The 25,507-nt window shown below is 42.1% G+C and overlaps 2 protein-coding genes and 1 long non-coding RNA gene across 9 annotated transcripts; 2 read left to right on the plus strand and 1 right to left on the minus strand.

The window, feature by feature from the left end:
• Positions 1 to 2,474: 2,474 nt before the first annotated feature.
• LOC127756862 (uncharacterized) lies at positions 2,475 to 7,985 on the plus strand. 7 transcript variants are annotated; one of them, XR_008013322.1, is made up of 7 exons: positions 2,475 to 3,069; positions 3,160 to 3,207; positions 3,331 to 3,408; positions 3,509 to 3,769; positions 3,841 to 4,431; positions 4,516 to 4,806; positions 5,274 to 6,314. It is a non-coding gene; the product is annotated as an uncharacterized LOC127756862 (long non-coding RNA). The 7 variants fall into 7 exon arrangements; XR_008013323.1 differs by having other exon boundaries at positions 3,336 to 3,408; XR_008013319.1 differs by having other exon boundaries at positions 2,475 to 3,207.
• A 4,987-nt stretch (positions 7,986 to 12,972) lies between these two features.
• LOC127757156 (transcription factor LHW-like) lies at positions 12,973 to 18,560 on the plus strand. The gene is made up of 10 exons (XM_052282598.1): positions 12,973 to 13,654; positions 14,091 to 14,237; positions 14,367 to 14,448; positions 14,934 to 14,975; positions 15,063 to 15,122; positions 15,562 to 17,241; positions 17,371 to 17,472; positions 17,593 to 17,736; positions 17,838 to 17,963; positions 18,067 to 18,560. The coding sequence occupies exons 1-10, from the start codon at positions 13,563 to 13,565 to the stop codon at positions 18,232 to 18,234; spliced, it is 2,643 nt and encodes an 880-aa protein (XP_052138558.1). The 5' UTR covers positions 12,973 to 13,562; the 3' UTR covers positions 18,235 to 18,560.
• Positions 18,561 to 18,777: 217 nt separating this feature from the next.
• LOC127757158 (BEL1-like homeodomain protein 1) lies at positions 18,778 to 23,991 on the minus strand. The gene is made up of 5 exons (XM_052282600.1): positions 23,648 to 23,991; positions 22,280 to 23,124; positions 20,612 to 21,030; positions 19,882 to 19,942; positions 18,778 to 19,812 (listed from the first exon to the last, which is right to left on the minus strand). Exons 2-5 carry the CDS (start codon positions 22,991 to 22,993, stop codon positions 19,045 to 19,047), a joined length of 1,962 nt encoding a protein of 653 aa, XP_052138560.1. The 5' UTR covers positions 22,994 to 23,124; positions 23,648 to 23,991; the 3' UTR covers positions 18,778 to 19,044.
• Between the last annotated feature and the right edge of the window lie 1,516 nt (positions 23,992 to 25,507).

Consider the following 25,507-nt stretch of genomic DNA (forward strand, 5'->3'; position numbering starts at 1 on the left):
AGCTAGTACCACGTTTGTCACCATAATTCCTATGAGGATTTCGTGAGATTATGGTATATTGACAGAGTAATTTCTAGTTACGTATTTGATAGATAATAGTTCTATTGTTATATTTTTAGGAATGAGATAGTACTACTTGCTCTGTCCCAAAAATTAGTAATTTATAGTCATGTATCTGGACAAATAATATTGTTATTCACCCTATAAACGTATCTTGACATTATGGGACTGGAAGGGGTAGTACCGTAGTATATTATTTTTTTGGGATGAGAGTTACTTGAACTGTGCACGAACTATGCTCACTGATATAGGCCCTGTTTAGATCTCACCTTAAATTTTTTCACCCTATCATATCGAATATTTGAACACTTGCATAAAGTATTAAATATTAGATAAAAAATAACTAATTATATAGATTACGACTAATTTGCGAGACAAATCTGTTAAGCCTAATTGCTCCATGATTTGATAATGTGGTGCTACAGTAAACATTTGCTAACGACGGATTAATTAGGCTTAATAAATTCGTCTCGCAGGTTATAGGCGGATTCTGTAATTTGTTTTGTTATTAAACTACGTTTAATACTTCAAATATGTGTTCGTATATCCGATGTGACACGCCAAAAATGTTTAACCCTAAATCTAAACATAGCCATAGTGAATTAGTGATACGCGTTGCAGTTGTCACTCCCAAATAAAAAGAAAGAAACGAGTGGGCATGTTGAGATTGTGTCTAGGGACAAAACTCCAACAAACCGCGTGGGCATGGATTGGGAATGAGAACTGGGCTGCTTTTGAATGCCTTTGTACAATTGTGAACTGAATTTGGAGGGAGTGATCGATTAGTATGTGAACATAGACGTGAACTGAATTTGGACGGACTGTATAGTTTAGGAGTGATAGGATTTTTCCCCTTAATTTCCTTCTACGTACGCGTACACACGTACCCAATTGCATTACTGTGTAGGCACTACACGCGTGTGCGGATGTGCGTGCTTCGATGTTTTACACCCGTACGGGAGATCGATCGGATAACTGTAGCCGTCCGATCGATTTGACGAGGATGCAGAGTAGTTACACTTGTACGAATCCTGTCTGTGGGCTGTGGCCTTTCCTATCATCGCCATCGGACGCATGATCGCAAATGGGCCGAAACGTCATCATGGCCCAGCCCACACGGCCTCACAACAGCACGGGCTATACATTCCATGGCCGAATTCTCATGGGCCATAGTTGTTGGTCTGTAACGTGTATATGACCTACGTGCAGCCCCTATGTAGGAATAAGTTCACATTTGTACCTTAACTTGACGCTGAGTTTGAAATTCGTACCTGAACGGCTATACTAGCTCTCAATTTGCAAGACTAGCGCACCTGAGGTCTCAGGACAATACAGTACTCCCTCTGTTTCATTCTAGTATTTCCCATATTCATAGTGATGTTAATGAATCTAGACATATATATATATATATGTCTAGATTCATTAACATCACTATGAATATGGGAAATACTAGAATGACTTATATTGTGAAACGGAGGAAGTACCTAGTTTCGGCTGACGTTAGGGCTGAGTCAAATGTGGGATCCACATGTTAGGTCAATTCAATCTAAATAAAAATAAATAAAATCTGATGAAATCCACATGCATGTGACACATTCTCTCCTTCTCCCTCATTCTGTTTCTCTCTACCACCTTTTTCTGACGGCCCGTTTGGTTGGGTAGAGTTTTTAGAAGGGATTGAGAGTTTAGAGTGACGAGACTATTAACTGTTTTGTTTGGTTAGTAGACATAAGAATTTGGTGGGATGGGAATGGGGAATTGAGAAAGGAACTCCCTTATTTTCAATACCTGGGTAGAGGTGGTAATTGAGAGGAAAAATCCTCCTTTACTTTATCTAAACAAATCCCATCCATTCGTTTTTCTTAATGACCTAATATCTAACTAAACTCCCTACCAATTTTCACTACGTTTACCAAACAAGATATTAGAATAAAAAATCAAATTTCTATCTTAATCTTACCAACAATTACCTCGTGTAAACTCCTAGTTCTTTTCCCTCGAGTTGCCAAACAAGCCGTTAGTGACATTGACAGCGCAGGAATAGGCGCGCGGGCGGTGGCGACTGGTAACGACGTGGAGGAGTGTGTCGGCGTCGGCGTCGGCAAGCGATGGGAGAGGAGCTGGGCGGAGGCGGCGACGGCTGGTTGTAGATGACAGCGGACTATAAAGGGTGGCGGGCGACAAAAGAAGAGCTAGGCCGGCGGCGGTCGGCGGGAGAGAGGCTCCGCGCAACAAGCTGAGAGACCTAAAGTGAACTTATTCCCCCATATGTATGGACCCGGAAGTGTAGTAGGTAGCTGGGTACATGCGGCCCATGCGTATGGATAGAGGCTGCGTGGGCTCTCCATGATCTGGGCCCATCAGAGATCATGAAAGAGGAGATGAGTGAGAGGTTCCTCGCCGTCGCCGCCGCGAATCACGGCGGCCGGCGGCGGCAATGCGGGATGGAGACCACCGCCGCGCTGGCGGCCGTTGCCGTCGACACCGGCGGTGCGAGGCGGCGGCGCAGCAATGGACCGAACCGGCCGGCGTGTTCCAGCCTCGCCTGTGGAGGCGGCGCGCCGAACCACCACCAGCAAGCCGGCCGGCGTCGAAGACGAACCCGACATGTTGTACTCCACCGTTGGCCTCCCTCCACACCGTCCGCCCCACGCCGCGACGCCGTCCTCGCGGCTCGCGCGCGCCGCCTATGTTCACTTCACCCGTGAAGGTTGTCCCGCGGGCAGCCTGTTCGATGAAATGCCCAAGCGGGACAGGGCACGCTCTCTGCGGATGCGGCATTGGCGGCCAAGCTCGCCGCTCTGCTCGGTCAGTGCCAAAAGCGGTCCAGAAAGACGAGATGTTCGACAAGGTGGTGGAGGCTGCTCTTGATTGCCGGAACGTCCAAGAATGGGAGGAAGACGTTTGGAGGGTGAGAATGCCCGCGTAGCCGCATTACGGGTGAATGCTGGAGAAACATGGCAATAATCAGCAGGAGAAATGCATTTCAACGCAAGCATCGATATCTATGTAAGTGCTATCATATCTGAATGAACTATATTTTTATTCCATTTTTTTCCTGTCTACTTGAGTAACTCCATTTTTTCCATGTGCAACTAGTCATCCAGTGTCTTATCAATTTATCATCAAAGGTATATATGGTCAAGGGTAAGTACCTAAGCCTGCACAGTTGTTAGTCAACACATCTTGTTAAATGTGCTATATTATAATGCATTTAGGGCCATTTGTAGGGTATAATGAATAAAGCAACTTCTTGTTTTTTCCCTGTAGATCAGATACTCTCCATTTCCTAAGATCCAACAATTTGCTTGGACTATGATTTGATGTAGACTACTTTGAGAATGGACGGTTGGTAGCGAAAGCCATTTTGGTACATGGGGAGCTATGCTCACCACTATATGAAAATATTATGTACATCCTTATGTTTTTGTTTCATTTTAAAATGTAGATGACAATGCGGTGACTAAAACAGAGGTACTAGAGGTTATAAGCAGGCTGCTTTCAAATCGAAGGATAAGTTCTATGGAAGTAGTTCAAGAGTGCCTGCAATGACTCTAAGCAAGAAAGCGAAGCAGTCTAGCACGTTTGATCACAAGAATGGTTTGATTGAAGACCCACTATCTTTTGAAGTGGAGAAAACTAGGGTTAGTCCATGGAGTCAACAAGAAAAAGAAGTCTTTGTGGAGATGCTTGTCAGTTGTCACATTCGGTAAAGACTTTGCTAATATTTCATCTTTTCTTAGCCACAAAACAACAGCTGATTGCATTGAATTACTACAGGAACAACAGGACTGAGGAGTTCCATTGAAGCAAAGAAAAGGTTTTCATACCTAGTAACATCAAAGAGGAAATGTGCTTGTAAGAAGAGTGCAGCTACACTTAATATAATGGATGGATCAACAGTAGCAAGTGCTGAGAAACATAAAGGCATGGCAAGTGGGCAAAGTAGTAGTGACTGCTCTAGAAAAGCTATCGTGGCCAAGAAGCTCCCAGAGGATCAAAATCAGGATCTCCCTTACGACTCAGGTGATTCTAATTTTGATCGCAGTGAGCTGAATAGAAATAATTGGAGTGAAAACGAAAAATCAAAATATGTCCAAGCTATGAGCATCAATAGGAAGAATTTTACAATGATATCAAGATACCTTGGTACAAAGTCAATTAAGGAATGAGAAACTTACTTCAACAAGGCTCAGCATGTTCTTGATTTGATTGTGATGGAAATTGAATTGGAGAGAGATGATTGGACTGACCCTGAAAAATCAAAATTTGTTTTGAGTTTTCAGCATCTATGGGAATAATTTTGCAACGATCTGAAGATAACTTGGTACAAGGTCAATTGAAGAAATGCATAACTTGCTATTGTTGCTGGTATGATTCACATGGGAACTGATGATACCACTGTGGCTAGTGGTGAGGATTATTTCGATGCTGATATTGATTCTACATTTGCAGGAATCCATCCTGGTCTCAGGTGAGTGGGAAACATACACCATCCTGTTATTCCTGGGGAGCGGAGTAATTTTCTGCAGTGTGAAGCTGATGGGTCAAGCGCAAACAAAAACAATGGGGTGATAGATCCTGCAGAGTATTGTTCTCCTAAGCAGTTCTGCCTTCAGTAATCTTCTGCTTTTATGTTTTTGCTGGAGCTCTGTGGATCAATCAACAGGATGTTTGTAGCATTTCCTTTGAGGCCTGGGATCAATGGAATTGTCAACCAATATGAATTTAGCAAGCACAGACCTGGTATGTGATTTTATGCCTTTCGATTATTATCAGCAATGCAACACTAAGTTGTTTTTTTAGAATTTTCAATGCAACACTAAATTGTCTTGAAATATCAAAGGATGTGACTTTGGTTCCGTGATAATATTTGCAATATATCTCGTTTATTACCGATACCAACAAACTGGGGAAATATTTCCACCCTGTTTGTGCCTTCTCAGGACATGAAACTGGTGTTCTCTTCCTTTTATTTCCCCTCAACCGCATGAATTTCAGTCTCATTTTGAGTTATTTGTTTAAATTGCACATATACATTCCGGTAAAGTTTGACTTGTCCAATGCACATGCTGCCATTGATCAACCTACCAGTATGGCAGTATGTTTGTTTGTTTGGAATGTCTGTCTGGTATGATTCTGTACATGTACATACATTTTGATGGGCCAGTTTAGCAGTAGTGGAGGCCTAAGCCATGTCAATTTTTGTGCAGTGGGCCTGGGAGTGGGAGGGAGGTGCATGTGTTGGTGGGTAGACCTCACAACCTGATGTGGGCATCATTACCTGCCTCCATGCTGGGGAGGCAGGGCAGCCATGCTTGCTGCTTTATTCCCTTGATTGAAGCATACCAATTTTTCTCCCTAGTTTCTATGGGATTAAATAGTTTGCTGTGAATTGCTGCTTTTTTATACCCTGATTGAAGGGTAACTCTATTTACAACTCAAGTGCATGTGCACCTACAACCACCTGTCGCCATATTTGCTCTGAGACTCGTGTGTATAACACAAATTTCAATAAAACACAATATTGTAATTTTCCAGTAAATCATTTAATGGTTTAGCATGTATGTGCACATGGAGTTGAGTTGTAAAAATCATCTTCCCCTTATTGAAGCATAACATTTGTTTCCCAGTTTCTATGGGATAAGATTGTTTGCTGTAAATGCTTGCTGTTCTATGCCCTGAATTGAAGAATAACAAAATCCCCCCAGTTTTCATCGAATTAAATTGTTCGCTGCCAACTTTATGTTCAGAAATCCACAGCTGAGGAGTGGGCATTTGTAGCTAGATAGTCTATCCATTTCACATCAGTAACAAAGAGTAAAATTTCTTCTCAACTTGTAGCTAGCAGCAATCCATGTCGTGCCGGCTCCTTTCTCCAATATTTTGCCTTTCGTTTTCCTTCCCCATCGCCTTCACTGGAGAGCTACCTAAGCTAGGCTAAGCTCAGTACCAGCTGGAGTGACGACACCTCATCAATCTCCATGACATGACAGAGGCAAACAAGGCAAGCGTTAATTACTCCCAACGGGCCAATGGCAAAGGACATTCTTGCGGTCTTGCTTAAGCTTTTTAGACCTATGGATAAGCTATTCGTTTACAACGACCGACAGATGGACTCCCAAGCGATCTGCCTTTTCTAGCCACGAAGATTTCCTCCCATAGACCCTTTAGAACACTAGAATTCCAGAGATAAAATGATTTCGCAAGTATCATTTCAATTGTTTCAATTGTAGAAATTAGATCGCGTTATAATTAAGGCATTAGGTTATGCATAGAGATCCTTTATGGTGCACTGTATTCGTGGTAAGGGTACTTGTATGGGTGAAATCTAACCATTCATTCGTAAAGGAACTCTATACATTTGGTGGTACTTCTGGACTTGTTTAGACCATAAGAATTTCGAATATTCGGGATGGAGCCTATGAAAGAAAATCTTTGCAAAACTGTCGACTGTCATGTCTGCTTTTCTTAGAGAGAAATTGTTGGTTCATCAAGGGAAGAAAAAGAGGGGGAAAAAAGGGGAAGGAATCTAAAGATGGGGAGGAGAGAAAGTTGTAGAGAAGTAGAACTGTGGAATGTATAGCAATGCCACATGACTTGTGCCTAAGCAGCCTACTACTACTACCCATATGCATATGCATATGAATGCATGGTGTCATTGCTGGCTGTGCTGCCTTCCTCTTCATCATACTACACTACATACAACCTCTCTATCTTTTTTCTCTCTGTGTCTTTTCTTTGTGTATGTCGTGACCACCTTTCTTGTCGCCCATGATTAGGGCTTTAATCGATGGGAGTAGATCAGTAGTAGTAGCAAACAATGACAAGGAGGAGGAGACACATCACCATCGCCATCACCGAGCACCACATTAGCTTGCTTGGTGGCCACATGGATCACCCATCCACATTAACTTTATTATGCTCCTCTCTCTCTCTCTCTCTCTCTCTCTCTCTCTCTCTCTCATGCTAATCTCACATCACCATCAGCCTTATTTAGCTATCTTATGCTAACTTTACAATGTAGTGTACCATTCAGTTAGTGAAATTATTACATGCATGGATATAAACATATAGTTTGAATATGGAGCCTAATACATCTTGAAGTTACCTGCCAAAAGATTTGGTTATTACGGCATGTCTATACTTGAAATAGGTGATCAACTACTATTTTATCTAGGATTATGGGTGACGAATTGGTGATTTGGTCTTAAAATTGATGACACATAACACTTGTCGTATTTCTTTCTTATAAACTTGAGAATGTGTTTTACTATGTGTATCTTATTTATGCAGAGGCCAAAAATATTTTCAATACGATTATATATCAGTTTAATGTAATCGGCTGAGTCTAATAAAGTTTTGTTTATCTTAAAAGTCAGGAATTGTTGAGCCATATCTGGTCAAAATGCTAGATTGATCATACTACTGATGGTGATTTAGAGTTAGACAGATGATGAAAGTGAAATTAAGGAAAGGAAAGAGAGGAGTTGGGACCCAACATTAGTGCTGATCGATCTGTGCCCCTTTCTTGAGGCCAATACGGATATACCATCAGAATTTGGGATGTGGGGGCAGGCAGAGGCAGCGGACAGCAGAGCAAAGCAAAGCAAAGCAAAATGCAATGCAATGCAAAGCAAGGCTTCAAATCAAAGAAACTGTTGCCCTCTTGCCTAGGGTTCCTAGTTGTATTATTTGCAAGACGCCAAGGTCAAGATTCTCAAGCAGATTGTGTCCTGTAGTGGGTTGGTGCCCTTTGCTATACTGTCCATCCCCCCTCCAAAATCCCCTCATGAACAGGGCAACACAATCTGTGTCTAGTGTCTACTTGTATAATCCGAATATCCTATTTTTTAAAACTAAACAAAAGGTGTGAATTATCCTAAAAGAACTAAGTAGAAAATTTCATTTAATTATCATGCGATATAGTTTAAAAAACATGCATGTTCTTTCAGCTTCTTCACTAGATTATTGATACAGATTATTGCTCCACACTTTTAAAAATACTGTAAACTCAGCGTGCCAATTGGCATGTATATAATTTGTATCCCATTTATATATTTTAATTGAATTTTTAGTTTTTGGTACTATATATGGCCAAAGAAGTTTATTTTCTGGTGTCTGATAATGAATATACGAAAGTGATACTACAATAACAAATATTGAATATTAGTCATCAAAGAAGGTAAAATCATTCTTTTTAATAAATAAGACTAACGACTAAATAAATCGGTGGATTTATTATCCTAATTCATGACCCGGTTTTGAGTCAAAGAGGATGAAATACAAGACTTTTCCTAAATAAAACCGTTATCATTTTGAAAATAATTAATCAAATAAAGGGCATGTGATCATAGTCACACCATTTTATGTTTTTTTTTCTATTGGCGCGAGCTTTGTATTACTGTGTATCCTATTTAGAGTTAATTAATTTATAACACATAAATTTTAGATTACTTTAATAGAGATTATCTAGTTTGTTTTAAAATTGTCATGTATCATAATTTTTTTTATCTCTAGAAACTTTTTCTAGATCTTTTTCTCCTTAATCATTCCAATTATCATCAATTGAAGGAGGTACCAGATAGAAACTACTTTGCCCAGTTGGGATGCTTGTAGCATCTGCTAGAGGCAATGCTTTCTTTTTCTCGATTTTTTTCTCTTATACACTTTTTGGATTTATCTCAATGTGTAGCTCTACCACTTTGGACCAATAGACTTGCAGTTCCACTGCTAGCTTTAGAAGTATTGATCTTTTCTTAAATTAAAAATCTACTCATTGTTTAGACCACTTGTTATGAGCTATTTGTTAAGTTCATTTCTTAAAATATTTAATTATCTCTAGATAATCCACGTTAATAATCTGGTTTCAAACGTTTTCTCAATAATTGGTTTCAGTTACTCTTTCACACTTCTTGATATTGCCATGATGTATCTCACAAAAAAAAAGGAATTTGTTACTGCAATTTCCATGGTATTTTGAGGAGGAAAACACGGAGACACAAAAGGTCATGGTCGTTAATATTATTGTCTTGGCTGCTAGCGTTAATTTTCAATTTGTCTAGCACATTAACCATTTTTGTCTTGGCTGACCTCATGCTTTGCCCTAAATTTCATCTGTTCCATGTTCTCATATCTCATACAATTATTTAACAATCAATCTTAACCACCAACTATATTGGTCGCTAATGACCTTAAATCCGATATCACATCACAACAAGAAGCGAAGTGACCATCTAATTTGGCCTTACACAAGGGCCAAAGCAGCTTTGGATTTTTGCATATGATGTGACTAATCTCAAATAAACGTCCCTGTTTTTTGCCCTAGTGGAGCACTTCTAGAAGCAAAGCATCCACATCAAGGAGAGAAGAAGAAGAAGAAGAGTAGGATTAGTTTGCAAGCCTCCACTAATGAGTCAGCAAAAAATTTGGTTTAATAGTTCACTTATCTTTTGATTAGGCCACCTCTCATTAACTAAACAAAGGGATATATGCCACACGTTCAAGAATGAAACTGATGTTTTCATTATAGAAAAGAAGACGTGTTTCTTTTTTAAAAAGAAAGATTGGAGACTTCTGAACTAGGAAATCCAAAAGTGTGAAATGAGGCTTTGGATTAATTACTGTTTGTTTGGATATATATTTAAAAGTTAATTGTCCTTTTTGTCCTGAGCCCTTTGGCTTTCTGACCATATCAAATAGAGAAGCAACAAACTTGGACCAAAGCTCGAGTAACCTGTTGTTCTCACATGTCGTCAGTCCGGTCAAGAACTGAAGCACAATAACCTGTCTCTCTATGTCTGTCTCTATGTGCTAATTAAACCTTTTTTACAGAATTAACTAAGAACTTTTCACATGTGCTACGTAAAATATGAATGGGTTTATTTGCAAGGCTTATCATTCATACGAGAATAAGCTATGGAATGAGTACATTTGCAACCATACTTTTTGTTTCAGAAAAATAAAAGAGGAAAACTTTTATGCTAGTATCCTTTTTCTGGACTGTTAACATGAAAGTTTTTAGTACAAATCTTCTGGTACAATATAAACAAATCAACATTCTATTGTTAGTTAATCACAGGGCTGAGATTGCTGAGAGAACAGCTTCAAAGGCCTCTGAAGATCGACAGCTAAGGCATTCCTTTTCAGAAAATAAAGCCAAGATCAAACAACTAAGATCTCACAAAAGTGACCACAGATCATCATTATAAAAATGTCCCTGCAAAAATGAAAGCAATTAAACAAAGATTCCTACTTGCACAAACCTAATGCAGACATGCTGGCTGACAGGTGGGCCACTGGTCACACTGAAAAGTTCAGGAGGCCCACTTGCCAGGGAATGTGCAGCTGAGGACATGTCCAATCATGAAGGGGAAGAAGCTCACATGACCTCAGAGAGGCACACTGCACAACACTTAAAAAAATATTTAGGCATTTCTAAACACATTGCATCTGAAAACAACTTTCTTAGGGAGGAAAATGCTTAAATTAAGCTAAGACAGGCTCTGCCATCTGATTGTCTTAGCCTATGCCTTTTTGCCCTCATTGTAAATATATATATATATATATTAATATCATTATTAATTTAGAAATTACCCCACCACCCCCTCAAAAGCATACACGACCGCATAATTGTACTCCATGCCCACCTTTTGAAGGCCCATGTTGGCATCCACTGTAATTGCTCAGCAAACCATCAGGGCATAACCGTAATTTTAGGCATAACATTTTAGGGCATAAAGGTCATTATTTTTGGCACATGACATTCCATTTGTTGGATAATTTAAACTATCCAGCTTGTCTTCTTTCCAAGGGATTCTGAATGGTTTTTTTGCAAAGCTTTTCTGAATAGTAATGCTACTTGGCCAAATGTGACGAAAGCTTCTCGGATTTATATTCCTTTTTTTCTTGAGAGCAAAAGCAGAAGATTGAGAATTCTAATCAGCTGGTAGATTGCTTGAAGCCTCGTCACAGGATGACACTTTTAGATTTTATTATTAAGATTTGGATCATCTATGAATTGCACGGTAACCTCTTCTCATCACTTTCAACTTTGAACATGTCACGTCTGATCTAGCAGTTTTGTCGTAATATGATTTTTCGCATTGCGTGCTTTTAGGTAGCCTTATATGTACTTATTTAGCATGAGTACATGACATCTAACTAGCATAAATAGCATATGCAGAGTAGTGAAAGTAATTTGTAGAAATAGGATCCTCTTTTTTTTTTAAAGTAGGTGACTTTGGATCACAGTAACATGTAAGTCCAGTTTGCTATATGGATCAGATCGGTGACTTAAAGTTTCCTGGTATAATGGTAGGATATCCGCTTCCAATTAGTAGTTATCTCAACATTCTAGTAAACAATCGCATGCCTTATTCATCATCGATAAAATAGCTATATTCCTTAGTAGACTATTCAGCTCAATTTGCTATGCTTTCACTATTTCTTTGTATGTAACCAAATATTACACTAAATAATACAATATGGGACTGTTAGGAATAACTAGTTGCTACAGTGGTTTTAATAGCGTCACAGGGGAGAGCTTGGCGTTCATGTTGCTATGATGTGGTTTCTCGATCGATCTGTTGATGAAGCTGAACGACTAGGCTGTACAGTGCAGTCCAAACCACTACAACACGGGCTAGCGAACAACCACTATGTCCCCTCCTGCTCTATATAATCACAATTGTACAAATGAACCACTTGAACCTCATCCAAGAAAGTGCTCATTTCAACTTACAGACTTATTGTTTATTTGTGCCATGATTCTCAAACTATGATTTCTCCAAAAGCTTTCTACATTAGCATTATTTAGATATTGTAATTTGCTAGGCTTATCATATGTATATTCAATTCATCTCTATATACTATGTCCATAATCATTCTTAAAGTAAATAAGTATCCTATGCTAAAGCATGACTGAGCAGTTTTCTTTGCATTAACAGGGACAATGTTATTGCGAACGGTGTATTTTGGTTTGGAAGGGAAGTTAGAGGAATATATGGCTCATTTTTAAGAAGACATGAGAGATTTGATGGTGTACGAATAAGGAATTGGTGAACGAACTCCCCACTTTTTAATACCTAGTATAGTTGTGAGAGTCGGGAGAGAATTCTCTCCCTATGACGACTAAACAAATCTCAGTCCTCAATCATCACTTAAAATATAGTTCCTATCTAAAAATTCCACTCAATTCTTATCACCGTTGCCAAACAAGGGGCTTAAACTAAAAATCAAATTCATATGTCAATCTCACCACTAATTTCCTTCTATAGACAATCAATCCTCTCCTCCAAAGTTACAAACATACGATGAGCTATACAATCTCTACAGTGGCATCAACAATGACCGAAAGACATAAGAGGTAACGATGGTGACTTCCCATATAATATCTCTAGATCCAAAGAACCAATAGAAACAAGCACGATCAATCCACGAGTAATTGCACCTAACAAATAACACACATATTTTTTACGGTGCTCATCAACGCATAATCCCCATCCTTAAATGAGATATGGCTTCAATCATACTAGAGACCTGTTCGGGAAACTCAAAACCTAGAAAAGTAGCTGGTTGGAGTGAGCTTCTGAGAATACAGAGAAACTAGGTTTCCCACCTTTTAAATAATTCATTTTCTAAATTTCACAACTACAACTTCCCAAAATCTAAAGAAAAAATTGATCTCTTTACGAAAGCTTTTTATTATAGAAAAAGCTGCATACGTGAGAAGCTCTTCAAACAAACCGTAGGAGAAGCTCTTCAGATTTTCAGATTCATCAGTGAAAAGCAAAAAGGGAGATAGATAATACTTCTAATACTAGTATATAATAGAGAAAGATAATACCGGTTTTGCCCCCGGTGGAGAGAATGATGCGTGTGTGCCTCGGGAGGCGCGAGGGGGGAGAAAGGAAAAGGGAAACAAAGCAAGGGAGGCGAGAAGAAAGCAACAAAAGAGAAAGCCAAGCTCTGCAATTGCAAGCTGCACGGCACCACCCAACCCCCAAGCTTCAACCCTACCTAAGCTAAGCTAGCCAAGCTAGGACCCCAAGACTCCCAAGAAGAGGAGAAGAAGAGTGTGTGTGTGTGTGAGGATTGAGGAAGAAGAAGAAGAAGAGGAAGAAGAGGAAGAGAAGCGAGCGAGAGAGATTAAGATTCCGGCCAAAATCCGAGCTCAGCTGGTTTGGTTTGGCTTGGCTTGGCGGCTGGTTCTGCTGAGGCTGACGTGGCGGCGGGTGGGGCCCATCTCATGGCTGCTGCCTCTGTGGCGGCGAGGAGCGGCGGCGGCGGGGTTAGGATTCCGGCGAGGAGGGGCGGCGGGCTCCGCGCGAAGCAGGCCGGGCGCGCCAGCTTCCGCGGCGCCTAAGAGAGGAGGAGGAGAAAGAGAAAGCAGGGTTCTTTGCTGCTTTTGGTCTTCCCTTTCTTTTCTTCTTCTTCTTCTTCTTTATTTACTCCTCCTGGGAGGAAGGGAGGGAGCTTAGCTAGGGTTTCCGAGGAGGAGGATGGCCGTCGGTGATGCGCTGCGGCGGCTGTGCGAGGAGGCCCGGTGGTCGTACTCCGTCTTCTGGAAGGCCATCGGCGCCGCCGACCCCGTGTAAGCCCCTCTCTCTCTCTCTCTCTCTCTCTCAACCTTCTCTCCTCCTGCTCCATCTTTGCAAGAGAACAAAAGAAAAGAAAAAGGGGATTTCAATGCCCATTTTTTGTTCGGTTTGGATTCTTGTTCGACATTCCCATTCCCGCTAGATTTCGTTTTGCCAAGCGTGCGCGCGGGGAAGGAAGGAGAAGATTCGCGTGGGTATATTCCTCGCCTGCTGCTGCTGCTGCTGCTGCTCGGTTTCTTGATACTGGATACTATCTAGTAGTAGTAGTACTTTTACCGGAATATGAAATAGATACTACAAGTTAGTGGGGGAAAAGAAGAAGATGAAATGACTAGTGATTTTGGGGGAGCAGGATGGAATGCTGAGAATGTGCTGTGAATTTGGCATCTTTGATGGTGATTCTCTTCAACATTTTTGTGCATTCTGAAGGCATTTGGTGTGGGAGGATGGCTTCTGCGGCCACGCATCGTGCTCTGCTGGATCTGAGGCTTCTGAGGCTGGGTGCGAGTCCGGCGGCGCCGTCTGCACGCTTGTTAGGAAGATCATGGCCTCGCAGGTTCATGTTGTTGGAGAAGGGTAAGCAAAAGAATATGATCGTTTCTTTGGTTTGAGTATTAATGGGGTTAAGTACAGTATTAGCTAATGCAATCTTGTTGGTTTATTGTTTTCATTAATTGGATGGATTCTTCACTTGTTGTCCTTCAGTACCATTGGCCGTGCTGCATTCACTGGGAATCATCAATGGATTGTCCATGAAACTGCCAATGATCACGGGCTCAGATCCGAGGTAGTGTGGTTTCCTCTTCCTTTCTTGTGAACTGGTATAAATGTTACCCAATTTCGGTTTTGTCTGGTCCATTTTTGCTGCTGCTGCCTCATTTAAAGCGTGGAGTCAGGGGATTTATAACAATCCAACAATCCCTGTGGGGTTGTTTTGTCCTCACCTTTATGTTCCTTGTGGTCTTCAAACTTTGGCATCTAGTGTAGTTTGCTTAATGGTTAGCTGAATAATGAGTGGTCACTGTGATGAGCTAGTTGCAGAAGCACACAAATGGACATGTGAATAAGTTGAAATGTCTATGGAGGTTCTTCTTGATACTGTTTTCCCTGATGCTGAAGTTAACCATGATCTACTTTTCATGAGGATCTATAATTTTCTCTTTCTTACTTGTTTTGGAGATTTTGAATTGGAAATTCGAGTTTTTTTTTTGTTGTTGTTGTTGTTCTTGTTGTAATGAACAATGAGCTAATGGTTTTACTAATGACGGTCAGGTTGCTGCTGAGATGAACAATCAGTTCAGAGCTGGCATTAAGGTTAGTGGAATTTTGGTCCTTGCATGCTAGTACTAGATTATATGGATTGTTTACTTCCTAGTTCTTAACAAGTTACTTGCTCTGCAGACCATTGCAATTATACCTGTGTTACCACGTGGTGTGCTGCAGCTAGGCTCTACTAGTGTGGTAAGATAATAAAGTTTTCATAGATTAGTATATACTAGATCATCCTACATGTCTTGAAGTTTGTTCTCTTATGTTTTATCATATGGGCCATGACGTACTATTTTATGGCATTTACATTGTTGACTGGTCAAATATTCTGTTCTCTGGGTCCCTATATGTGTATATATATATATTTGTGGTAAGGTCCTAGGAGAACCCATCCTCCTTGTGGATGGTATTGGGAAGTTGAAAACAAGAACGAATTATTCTCTCTGCTATGTGTCTAGCCCTTAGGATTGTTGTGAAGAAAAGGGGGGAAAAGACTCAGCTAACTGCATTAAGAGAATCCACTTCTGAGTTTTACCATAACCATTAGGACAGTAGAGCTCTGCTAAGCTTTGTTGTTTATGCTTTCTAAATTATTTATGTTAGAGCTTATGAATGCTTTATTTTCTTACAGATTCTGGAAAACATAAGCTCTGTGCAACAATATAAGAAGCTGTGCTGTCAGCTAAACAACCGGTCGAGTATGGTCGCATCTGCTTCAGCCAAAAATGATTTGAGCCAGAAAGTTCAGTCACGATCTTTACATGGTCTCCCAAGTATACACCCTTATGAACAGTGCTATGGTCATGATGCCCGAGCCTTGTCAAGTAGCACATCAGCAAACACGGGCAGGAACACTTCCTTACTTAAGGTTGCACAGAGAAATGATCAAGCCATTAGAGAGCAAGTCTTATATGCTCCTGATATGAGGTTCAGACAGCAGCTCCCTTATAGTGACAGGAGAGTTGATATTAACACACACAGTAGTGCTATGAGCTCAGGTTTTATCTCGTCTATCTCAGCATCAGTGGAAAAATATCCATTGTTGACGAACAACATTGGACAAGTAGAACACGGGAACATGGAAGAGTCATCAGGGCCCAGAAATGTTCTGTTAAAATCCCTTTCATGCCGGAACCCTGTTGTCCATGAAAATACTAACACGAGTCTATTTCATGGAGGGGATGAGGTGCCGGCTTTTCTGAATAGTCATGGGAGTTTTGATTTTCTCCAAGCAGGTCCTAGAGTAGTTGAGGCTAACTTGTATAACAATGGTACGTCTAGTCAAGTTTTAGACCAAAGATGCAGTTCCACTGCTGGGATGGCAGGGTATAAACCATCTGTTTCATATAAATTCCCCCACTCTGCTCAATTCATTGTGAAAATGGAGAATCCCAGAAGACAATCATTTCAAGACCCCGCAGCTCCATCCTCTGGTTCTGATGTCCAAGTTTCGAGTGGTTTGAAAACAACCACTCGTCAGTTTAACCCAGAGCATATGTGCCAAAACAAGAAGACAAATGAAGTCAATGACTCCAGTGCTGCTGTAAGCACGCAGGATGCGAAAAATATGGACCGACACAAGATCCTAGACATTTCTAATGAGAGAACCTCCTCATTTCTTATGGATCCTAGTACAGAAAATGATTTGTTTGATATATTTGGTACTGATTTTCATCAATTGCACCGCAGTTTGGATGGTGACCTCTCCTGGAACACTGCAAAGCCTCAGAGTTCAGACAGAGATGCACCTGAATCCTCAATTTATCTTGACAGTTCACCAGCCTTCGGTGCACAGGAGGATGAATTTTCTTATTCTGGGATTTTTTCGCTCACTGATACTGACCAACTATTGGATGCGGTTATCTCGAATGTTAATCCTGGTGGCAAGCAGATCTCTGGTGACAGTGCCTCGTGCAAGACTTCGTTGACAGACATTCCTAGCACTTCTTACTGTGGCTCAAAAGAAACGAAGCAATGCAAGTCATCTGGTGCTCCACCTTTGCTAATCAAGAATGAGTTGGCAGTTTCAAATTTTGTCAAACAACCATGTTTCCTAGAAAAGGCTGAAGATGGTTGTCTTTCCCAAAACAATGGAGTGCAGAAATCTCAGATACGCCTCTGGATTGAGAGTGGACAGAACATGAAATGTGAAAGCGTGTCTGCCTCAAACAGCAAAGGTCTGGATACAGCAAACAAGGCAAATCGGAAGAGATCTAGACCAGGAGAGAGTCCTAAGCCACGGCCAAAGGACCGCCAGCTTATTCAAGATCGTATAAAGGAGCTGCGGGAACTAGTACCTAATGGGGCAAAGGTATCCTCTTGTTCACCCTCACACTTTAAATGTCCTTTATGATTATTTAGATCTTGAATCCCATTGAATTTAGTTTGGATGTAAATTCTGTTGTGTGCTGATGGCTAGCCTCATGTCAATTGCCAACAGTGTAGCATTGATGCATTATTGGAAAAGACCATTAAGCACATGGTTTTCTTGCAAAGTGTGACGAAGCATGCAGACAACCTCAAGGATTCTAACGAATCAAAGGTATACAATTCCTATCATTTTCTAGCGTCACAATGAATAGACTAGCTTGCAGCATATTCAAAGAGAAATTAATGTTGCAAACCTGATGTCATTGCTGTGCTATTGGTGAACTGTGAACAGATACATGGTGGTGGTGAGAATGGCCCGCTTCTGAAAGATTACTTTGAAGGTGGTGCTACTTGGGCTTTTGATGTTGGCAGTCAATCTATGACATGCCCAATCATTGTTGAAGATCTTGATCGGCCTCGTCAGATGCTTGTGGAGGTAAATCATTCTGTTATTGCTGGTTCTTTGTAGAACTAGTATTTTGTGATTCTTGATGCACAAACACTGCTTTCCGTTTGTTGACGGTGGTGCCTATTCAGATGCTCTGTGAGGATAGAGGGATCTTCTTGGAGATAGCTGACTTCATCAAAGGACTTGGATTAACTATCTTGAGGGGTGTGATGGAAGCACGCAAAAATAAAATCTGGGCTCGCTTCACCGTTGAGGTAAGCAGCGCAATGTATTTGAGAAAGCTCTCTAGTTTTGGTTCACTATGAATGCAAGAACATCTTATCCTACATGCCGTAACATTTGATTATACCCATGCAGGCCAACAGGGATGTGACTAGAATGGAAATCTTCCTCTCGCTTATGCGCTTGTTGGAACCGAGCTGTGATGGCGGCGGAGGAGGCGTGGGAGATAATCCTAACAATGTAAAAATACCTCCTGGGATTGTGCAACATCCGGTTATACCAGCAACAGGCCATCTTAGGTGAGAAAACGAGTAGGGGAACATTATCAGAGGCATCTGAATCTCTGAACTTCTGAAGTGCTAAGAGTGGGAGCTTCAGTTCACTCTCCTGCCATGACTAGCATTGTCAGTGTGCACTAAGAGCTGGATCCTTGTCGAAAATACAGTGCTCTTCCTGTTCAGTAGGCAACACACCCGTAGAAAGAAAAGCCTGACGGTAGATGATGATGCATCGAGACATGGACAATCAGTCAGAATGATCCTTGGGCCATGTTTTGCTTGTATAATCTTGTTTCAGTTTGCTACTGATGTGTTTGTTGGCGTTATTAGTGAATTTTGTCTTGTTGATGATCTACTGAATGCAAATCCTGAGTCCATTTTGTTTAGCATGCGTGCATGACTGTGAAAGGCTCTTTTATAGGCACTTTTTAACTGATCCAGAGCTCAGTTTCTGATTGCATATTTGCATGAAGGGTGACAAATTCTGAAGGTTCATTTTCATATCATTAGTTCAGCTGCAATTCTCCAATCTTCTCTCAAGTTACCAACTGCTAAATGCTCTTCAAAATTCAAAGTTCCAAACCACATTTACTTTGTTTTATAATCAGATAATTGTGTCAATCTGTGAACTAGAAATTCCTGTCAGAATTCTCTAGCTATACTGTCCTGTATATATCTACTGTATACATTATCCAATACTCCCATGTACATGTTTACATCCCAATATATATATACCAATGAGTAATCTCAAGCATGTCAAGGCTTAACCCTTATTTCTATATGAACACATTCCCTAATTAACTAACTAATTAATTAATTATGTCTGTACTAATCACTATGCCACGAAGTCTCTCATGAGCTGAGCAGCCAACGACTTGGTGCTCTGCATGTTCATGTCGTAGCCGGCCGTCGTCACCGGCGCGCCGCCGCCGTCGCTGCCGGCGCCGGCGCCCATGAGAAACGACGCCGGCGTCTGGTCGGCGCCGTGCGGGAGGCCGAGCGTGAGCGACACGCCGCCGCCGCCTCCGCCGCCGTGCCCGGCGAATGCGAAATGGTCCGAGCCGAACTGATGCCCGTACTGCGCCGCCGTGAACAGCGAGTACCCGCCGGCGCCGCCAGGGACGTCGTCGTCGTCGTCGTTGACGTGCGGGTGGCCCGTTCTCACGCCCTCGCCGCCGGCCTCCGTGAACTTCATTAGCAGCTCCCGGTGGCTCACGGCGGCCTCGCCGGAGACGTGGAACGCCGCGGCCGCCGCCGGCTCGTCCGCCGTCGTCGTCCTCGCCTTCTTGATCCTGCACTGGAACGGATCGTCGCCGCCGCCGCCGCCGCCGTAGAAGCTCGCCTGAGCGTGCTGGTCTCCGGCGTGCACACCAACTGACCTGGACGCCGCCGCCGCCGGCGACGACGACGACATGCCAATGCCAGCACTGTCGTCCGGTTTACTCGGAGCCTGCTCCGCCACGCCGCCACGGTCGCCGGCGGCGGCCGCCGCCGCGTCGTGCTCCTCCTCCTCCTCCTCCTTGGCCTTGGTCTCCTCGGCGTACATCTCCTCCACCATTGGCTTCCACAGCCTCACCCTCGCGTTGATGAACCAGTTCGACACCTACAAATACGTACACGTACTTCAAACATACGTAGACGTAGTATTGTACGTAGACGTATACGTACGTACCTGGCTCCTGGTGAGGCCTGTTTGCTTGGCGAGCATGACCTTGTCCGAATCCTTGGGGTATCTGCATGACGTCACAACGAATCTCAGCGACCAATGAGGCGTCGACACGAGGAAATATTCATTCACCGATTTGAGCGTGCACTCGAAAATGCAGCTTGATCACTTGTCTCTACGTGTTCATGTAATAGTAGGAGTACTATATATGCTGATGAAGAATTAAAGCTTTAAACAGTACTACTTCGTGCTATAAAAAAAACCAATCCTAATTTTAAACCTAAACACTTATATTTTAGATTCACAACTATAATTGAGTTTTTTTATGTGACGAAGGAGGTATTAATTAGAGTCTGCATATGCATTTACATGTAGTAGTACTTATTTTTTTTTGCAGGGAAGAAGAGACAAGGTGCAAGGCCCTACATGTTTCTAGTACGATTTTGGGGGAGATGCATGGATGTTTTTATTTGAAACAAATCTTGTACATTTCAATAATATCTTATGGAGCATGCCATTTTAATATTTTGCCATCAACTGCTCATCTTTGGAAATACATGTTGTTTTTTTTCTTTGAGAAATTGAGCTGTGGAAAAATATTGAGTGAAGCAAACTATTATATTTGTATTATTAGTGGCTTAAAAACTAAGGCTTGTTTTTAAAAAAGGAAAATAAGAAAAAACCCCTAAAATCAACTACAAATTTAAATTTTAAAATTCAAAATTTGATTACTTACGGGTGGAGGAAATGCTCGAAGAGCCAAGCGCGGAGGACGGAGACGGCGCGCTCGGGGAGGCCACGCTGCGGCCGCCACCCGCCGCCGGCGGCGCCACCGGCGGCGGCGGCGTGCACCATGCCAAGCTGCTGCATCGCGCGCTGCTGCCGGAGCTGATGGTCGATGAACCGCAGCCGCGACCCCACCGTCGTCCTCCCGCCGCCGCCGCCGCCCTCGTCGTCGCCGCAGTCCTCCCCGAGCCCCCGGCTCGCCGCCCTGACCTGCGCCGCGATGGCGTCGCGGAGGCACCGGAACTGCCGCGAGATGGTGCGCAGCGCCAGCGACGTGTAAGTCGTCGCCGACCCGGCCCCCGCCGCCGCCTCGAACGCCGCCGCCACCCCCTGCATCTGCCGGTGGTACTGCCTGTACCGCTGCTCCACCTGCACAAGTTAATTACCACTAATTACTTTAGTTAATTAAATACAACAGTCATTTAATTAGTTATTTGCCAACTTCAGATGAGGAGGATTTATTACAAGTAGAATTGGATAAATGTATGTTAGTTTTTAGTCTTTGTATTCTTAATTCATAAATTTTATTTTCCTAAGTGGGTTGTGTAATAGATGGTTGTAGTTTTTTTGGGAAGTAAAGGTAGGTTGTTATTTTATCATCTTAAACAAAAGTTAAATTTAGTGAATTAAATTGATAAAAAAACCTATTAATATATACTATAGTGAAGTAGTGTAGGGTTGGTTTTGTTTGTGGCCTAAATAGGCCTTACTAAATTTTGTCAGTGCCAAATTTTGACAAATTTTGGCATGACTAATTTTGGTAAGGTAAAGTTATATTTGGATTGAAGCCAAAATAGTCTAAGTTCACTATTGAAATGGCCTATTTTCTTAGGCATGCCAAAATTTGACTTCAAACCAAATAGACATTAAACACTATTAAAATTGTCAAATATTGGTAAGTCTAATTGAGGCCTCAAACCAAACCAGCCCGTACAGACAAATGAGAGACTGTATATTTGATCAGGCAGCAAGCAATCCAATTAAAGTTGGAGTAGTGCACAACTGAAACAAGTATAAATTATTCTTCTTGTGCTTATCTAATCTTATCAGTTCATGTTCATTCATGATTAGCTAGCTAGCCACAAAAGCAGTATGGTGCATTAGCCACATCACTGCTTTATCTTCTTGTTTTTTGTTTTCTCTTAAAATTGGGTGATTTTCCAGTCACCGAATTAGCAGGGCATTGCATTGATTGGTCAAGAAAAAGTAACATGTTTGGATATTGGAACACGTAAGGATATTGTATTATATATACCAATAAATTACAAAAAAAAGATAATTTCTAGACGAGGATTAAAAACTAATTAAAATTGTAGAATCAAAATATTAATATGTGAGTAAATAGAGAGGAAAATATTTGCAGTGTCCAGTGCCTATCAGGATTAGTTGCCACCGACAGAGGATATATATATATATATATATATATATATATATATATATATATATATATATATATATATATATATATATATATATATATATATATCATCAGTCAGTTGCAAGAAAAACCATGAACACTTGAACAGTGCAGTGATCGGTTCAGTTACACTTGCTTCTTTATTACTGAAGCTTAGGCTGGTAAATAATTAAGTACTTAATTATGAATTACACTAATTACCTCGTCGAGCATGTTCAGTAGCTTGCTCTTCTTCATCTGCAGCTCCTGCCGCTCCGCCATCGACATCTCGGCGGCGGCGCCGCTCTTGCTGCCGCCACCGTCCTCCGCACCGCCGCCGCCACCGGACACGCCGCCCTCCGAGTCCTCCTTCTTCTTCACCGCCGTCGCGGCGCCCTTGCTGACGCTCACCGCCTCGTCGAGCAGCTCCTGCGCCGCCTTCAGGTACCTGGAGCGCATCACCACCTTCTCCTGGTCCGTGCCGCCGGGGACGGCGGCGGCGGCGGCGGCGGCCACGGTGACCGGCGGCGCCGCCTCACGCGACGACAGGCTCAGCACGGGGCTGACCGCCGCCGCCGACGTGCCAGCTGCTGCTGGCGCTTGCTGCTGGGCGCCGTGGCGTGGCGGCGACACGTCGTTGCCGCCGGTGGCGTCAGGGCCCCACAGGTTGTACCCCGACTGGAGAGGGATGCCGACGAAGTGCTGCGCCGCCGGTGTCGGCTGGTGGTGGTGGCCGAAGCTCGCCGGCGTGAGGGTGCTCACCGCCGAGTTGAGGAACACCATGTTGGCGGCGGCGGCGCCGCCGCCGGGCGCCGCGGCGGCGTCCGTGAAGCCGACGTAGCTGGGGTTCATGAGGTAGAGCGTCTGCAGGCCGTCGGTGCCGGCGGCCTGGACGACGTCGGTGCCGGCGCCGCCGCCGGTGAAGTACGCCGCCATCGCGGTGGCCCCCAACTCCGACGACCCGATCGATCGAACAATTCAAGCTTGTCTACTTGATCTACGTAGCAAATACGCTGAGATTCTTGGACAACTAGTGTATGATTCCTATGACAAAGCTGTGAATTTGCCTGTGACAAGAAGCCAAGAAATTAACCAAGAAGCTCATCAATAAGCAAGATCAATCAACCACCAAATCATAACAAAACTAATTAATTATATTTCAGAATCAAACAAGAGAGATCTAGCTGCTACAATTGAACCATGGAAATTAGGAAATAATATATGTAGTATATTATTAGTGAATTGAGGAGAGTGTCAAGAGTGGGCTAAAATTGGAGCCATGTATGCACACCTTTTCCCTTTTTGTGAGAGAGATGTATATATGCTATATGTAGGAGAGGAGGGAACCATGCAAGAACTCAAGTCATGCATGAGAGGAAAAAAAAAGAGAAAGAGAAAGATAGAGATGTAGGAGAAGCATCTCTAGCTAGCACATAAAAAATTAAGAAGAGAAACAAAACAAAAGGTGATCCATCCATCTTCATCAGCTGATTTAACAACCAAAGAGTGCATATGCATGTGTATAACACATAAGCAAACACAAAGTCACACAATACTCCATTGGGATTGCTGATTAGCTTTGTTAATTACCTCAAGGATTGAGCTGGAACACGTGCTAAGTACTGTATATTAGAATAAGAATGGGTCTCTTCTTCCTCCCTTTTCCTCCTCCTCCTCCCCCTTTAGGTAGCAAGAACAAGAGAAGTGAAAAGGAAAAAAAAATGGAGGTCAAGAGGATAGTGAGAAATGGAACCTAGCTAGGTATCAAGAGCATGGATGACAATATCTATTGATCACTCATGTGTGGAAGTCTCTCCTTAAGTACTTGCATATGCATGTATCTCCCTTTCTCCACAGAAAACATACATAAATTAATTGTCTACTCTCATCTTCCTCTGAAAGGGAAAGGAATTGACAGGTAGGGGTAGGAGGCTGATAATCAGTGGAGTCTTTGGAGTTAGGAAATAAAGAGGGCAGTGGGTAGCTAGAGGAGGGATACCCACCTCCCACTGCCATTATCCTCATCACAATCCCCACACAGGCCTTTTCCCAACTTTGCCTTTTGTTTTCTTCCTATATCTATTACAAGATCTAGCTAAAATGATTTTTAGTTTTCATCAAAATTATGGGTTGTTAGTGTTGTAGTACTACCTAGCTTGCCTTTCAAAATTCCTGCAGGGACAAGTGTGAGAAATGGAGTTATGGAAAACATAGCTTCATTTGTGTCTACAATAGTGATCTAGACCAAGCTCAACAATGAACACCATATGCCATATGTTTTTACGGTGTTTTACTATTTAAAAATGTTACTCTAACGTGTTCTTTTATATAATTGTATGAGATCCAAATGGATCAGGTACAAAATTTGTTATTGTTACCTTGTGGTACCTAAGATACTGACTGATACTAATTTTTCTACTAGAAAATATATGATACGCACATCCTTAAATACCGTAAAATAACTCATGAGGCATAGACCATTAAAAACACTGAACATGAAAGTAGGAATTTGATATGAATATATTAGGGAGAAATTAAAGGTGGATATAACCTGGAGTCGAATGGAAGCCTAGTGTGTGCACTGGCAGATTTTCTACTAATGTGCCATGCACAATTCTAAAAAAACACTACTCTCTCTCTCTCTCCCAAAATATAGCAACTTCTAGTCTTTCACAATTTGTCTCAAAATATAACAACTTCTTCACCTATATATCTCTTCTCAACCAATCATAACCTTTCACTATTCAAATTCCCTACCAATCTTCTTTTCTCAACCAATCACAACCTTCCTTCATTTAGTTCCACCAAATTTTTTAATACCCGTATCCAACTCTAAAACTTCTTATATTTTAGGACGAAAGAAATAGATATTAAAGGAGGAACTTTGATATCGATATAGGAAGGAAAACTGGTAGGAAGCCTAGAGTTAAATCCAGGCCTGGCGAGTAGCAATGGCAACTTTTCAGCCATTGCATCACACACTGTTCTCTAAAAATGTGGGATACTAGGACCGGGGTAGTATCAGTGATATTAATTTTGGAAGAGGTTAGTATCTTAGGGTGTGTTTGGTTGGTGGTCAAGAATGCACACGCGCACGTCCTGGCCCCAAGCCGCGCGATCCAGTCAATTGGATATCCAGCATCCAATTCACCCGAAGCTGGATATCCAGCATCTACACATAATATTTTGTACCCGATGGCCATATCTCACTTTTTCGCACCAACAAAAATTCCTAAAAAATTGACTGCCAAGTCCTATATGAATATATCCAACCAACCAAACGCACCCTTTGGTTCGACCCAAGACCGGCGGCTTGATCCTAGCACCTCCACGCTGGCTGAGCAACACACCGTTTTCCATATAGACCATTAAAAAAGAAAGTTGCAGATGGGCGTGGGTTAATTCCTGAAGAACAGTACCAGTATATCTTTTCGTTTACATCATCTAAAA

This window comes from Oryza glaberrima, chromosome 12, assembly GCF_000147395.1.
Source record: "Oryza glaberrima chromosome 12, OglaRS2, whole genome shotgun sequence".
Lineage (NCBI taxonomy): Eukaryota > Viridiplantae > Streptophyta > Magnoliopsida > Poales > Poaceae > Oryza > Oryza glaberrima.

Coding starts and splice junctions, on each gene's coding strand:
- LOC127757156 (XM_052282598.1), top strand. CDS start 13,563: ATGGCCGTCGGTGATGCGCTGCGGCGGCTGTGCGAGGAGGCCCGGTGG. Junction 14,449..14,933: donor ATCACGGGCTCAGATCCGAG/GTAGTGTGGTTT, acceptor AATGACGGTCAG/GTTGCTGCTGAGATGAACAA. Junction 17,242..17,370: donor TAGTACCTAATGGGGCAAAG/GTATCCTCTTGT, acceptor AATTGCCAACAG/TGTAGCATTGATGCATTATT.
- LOC127757158 (XM_052282600.1), bottom strand. CDS start 22,993: ATGGCGGCGTACTTCACCGGCGGCGGCGCCGGCACCGACGTCGTCCAG. Junction 21,031..22,279: donor TACTGAACATGCTCGACGAG/GTAATTAGTGTA, acceptor TAACTTGTGCAG/GTGGAGCAGCGGTACAGGCA. Junction 19,943..20,611: donor TTCGAGCATTTCCTCCACCC/GTAAGTAATCAA, acceptor GACGTCATGCAG/ATACCCCAAGGATTCGGACA.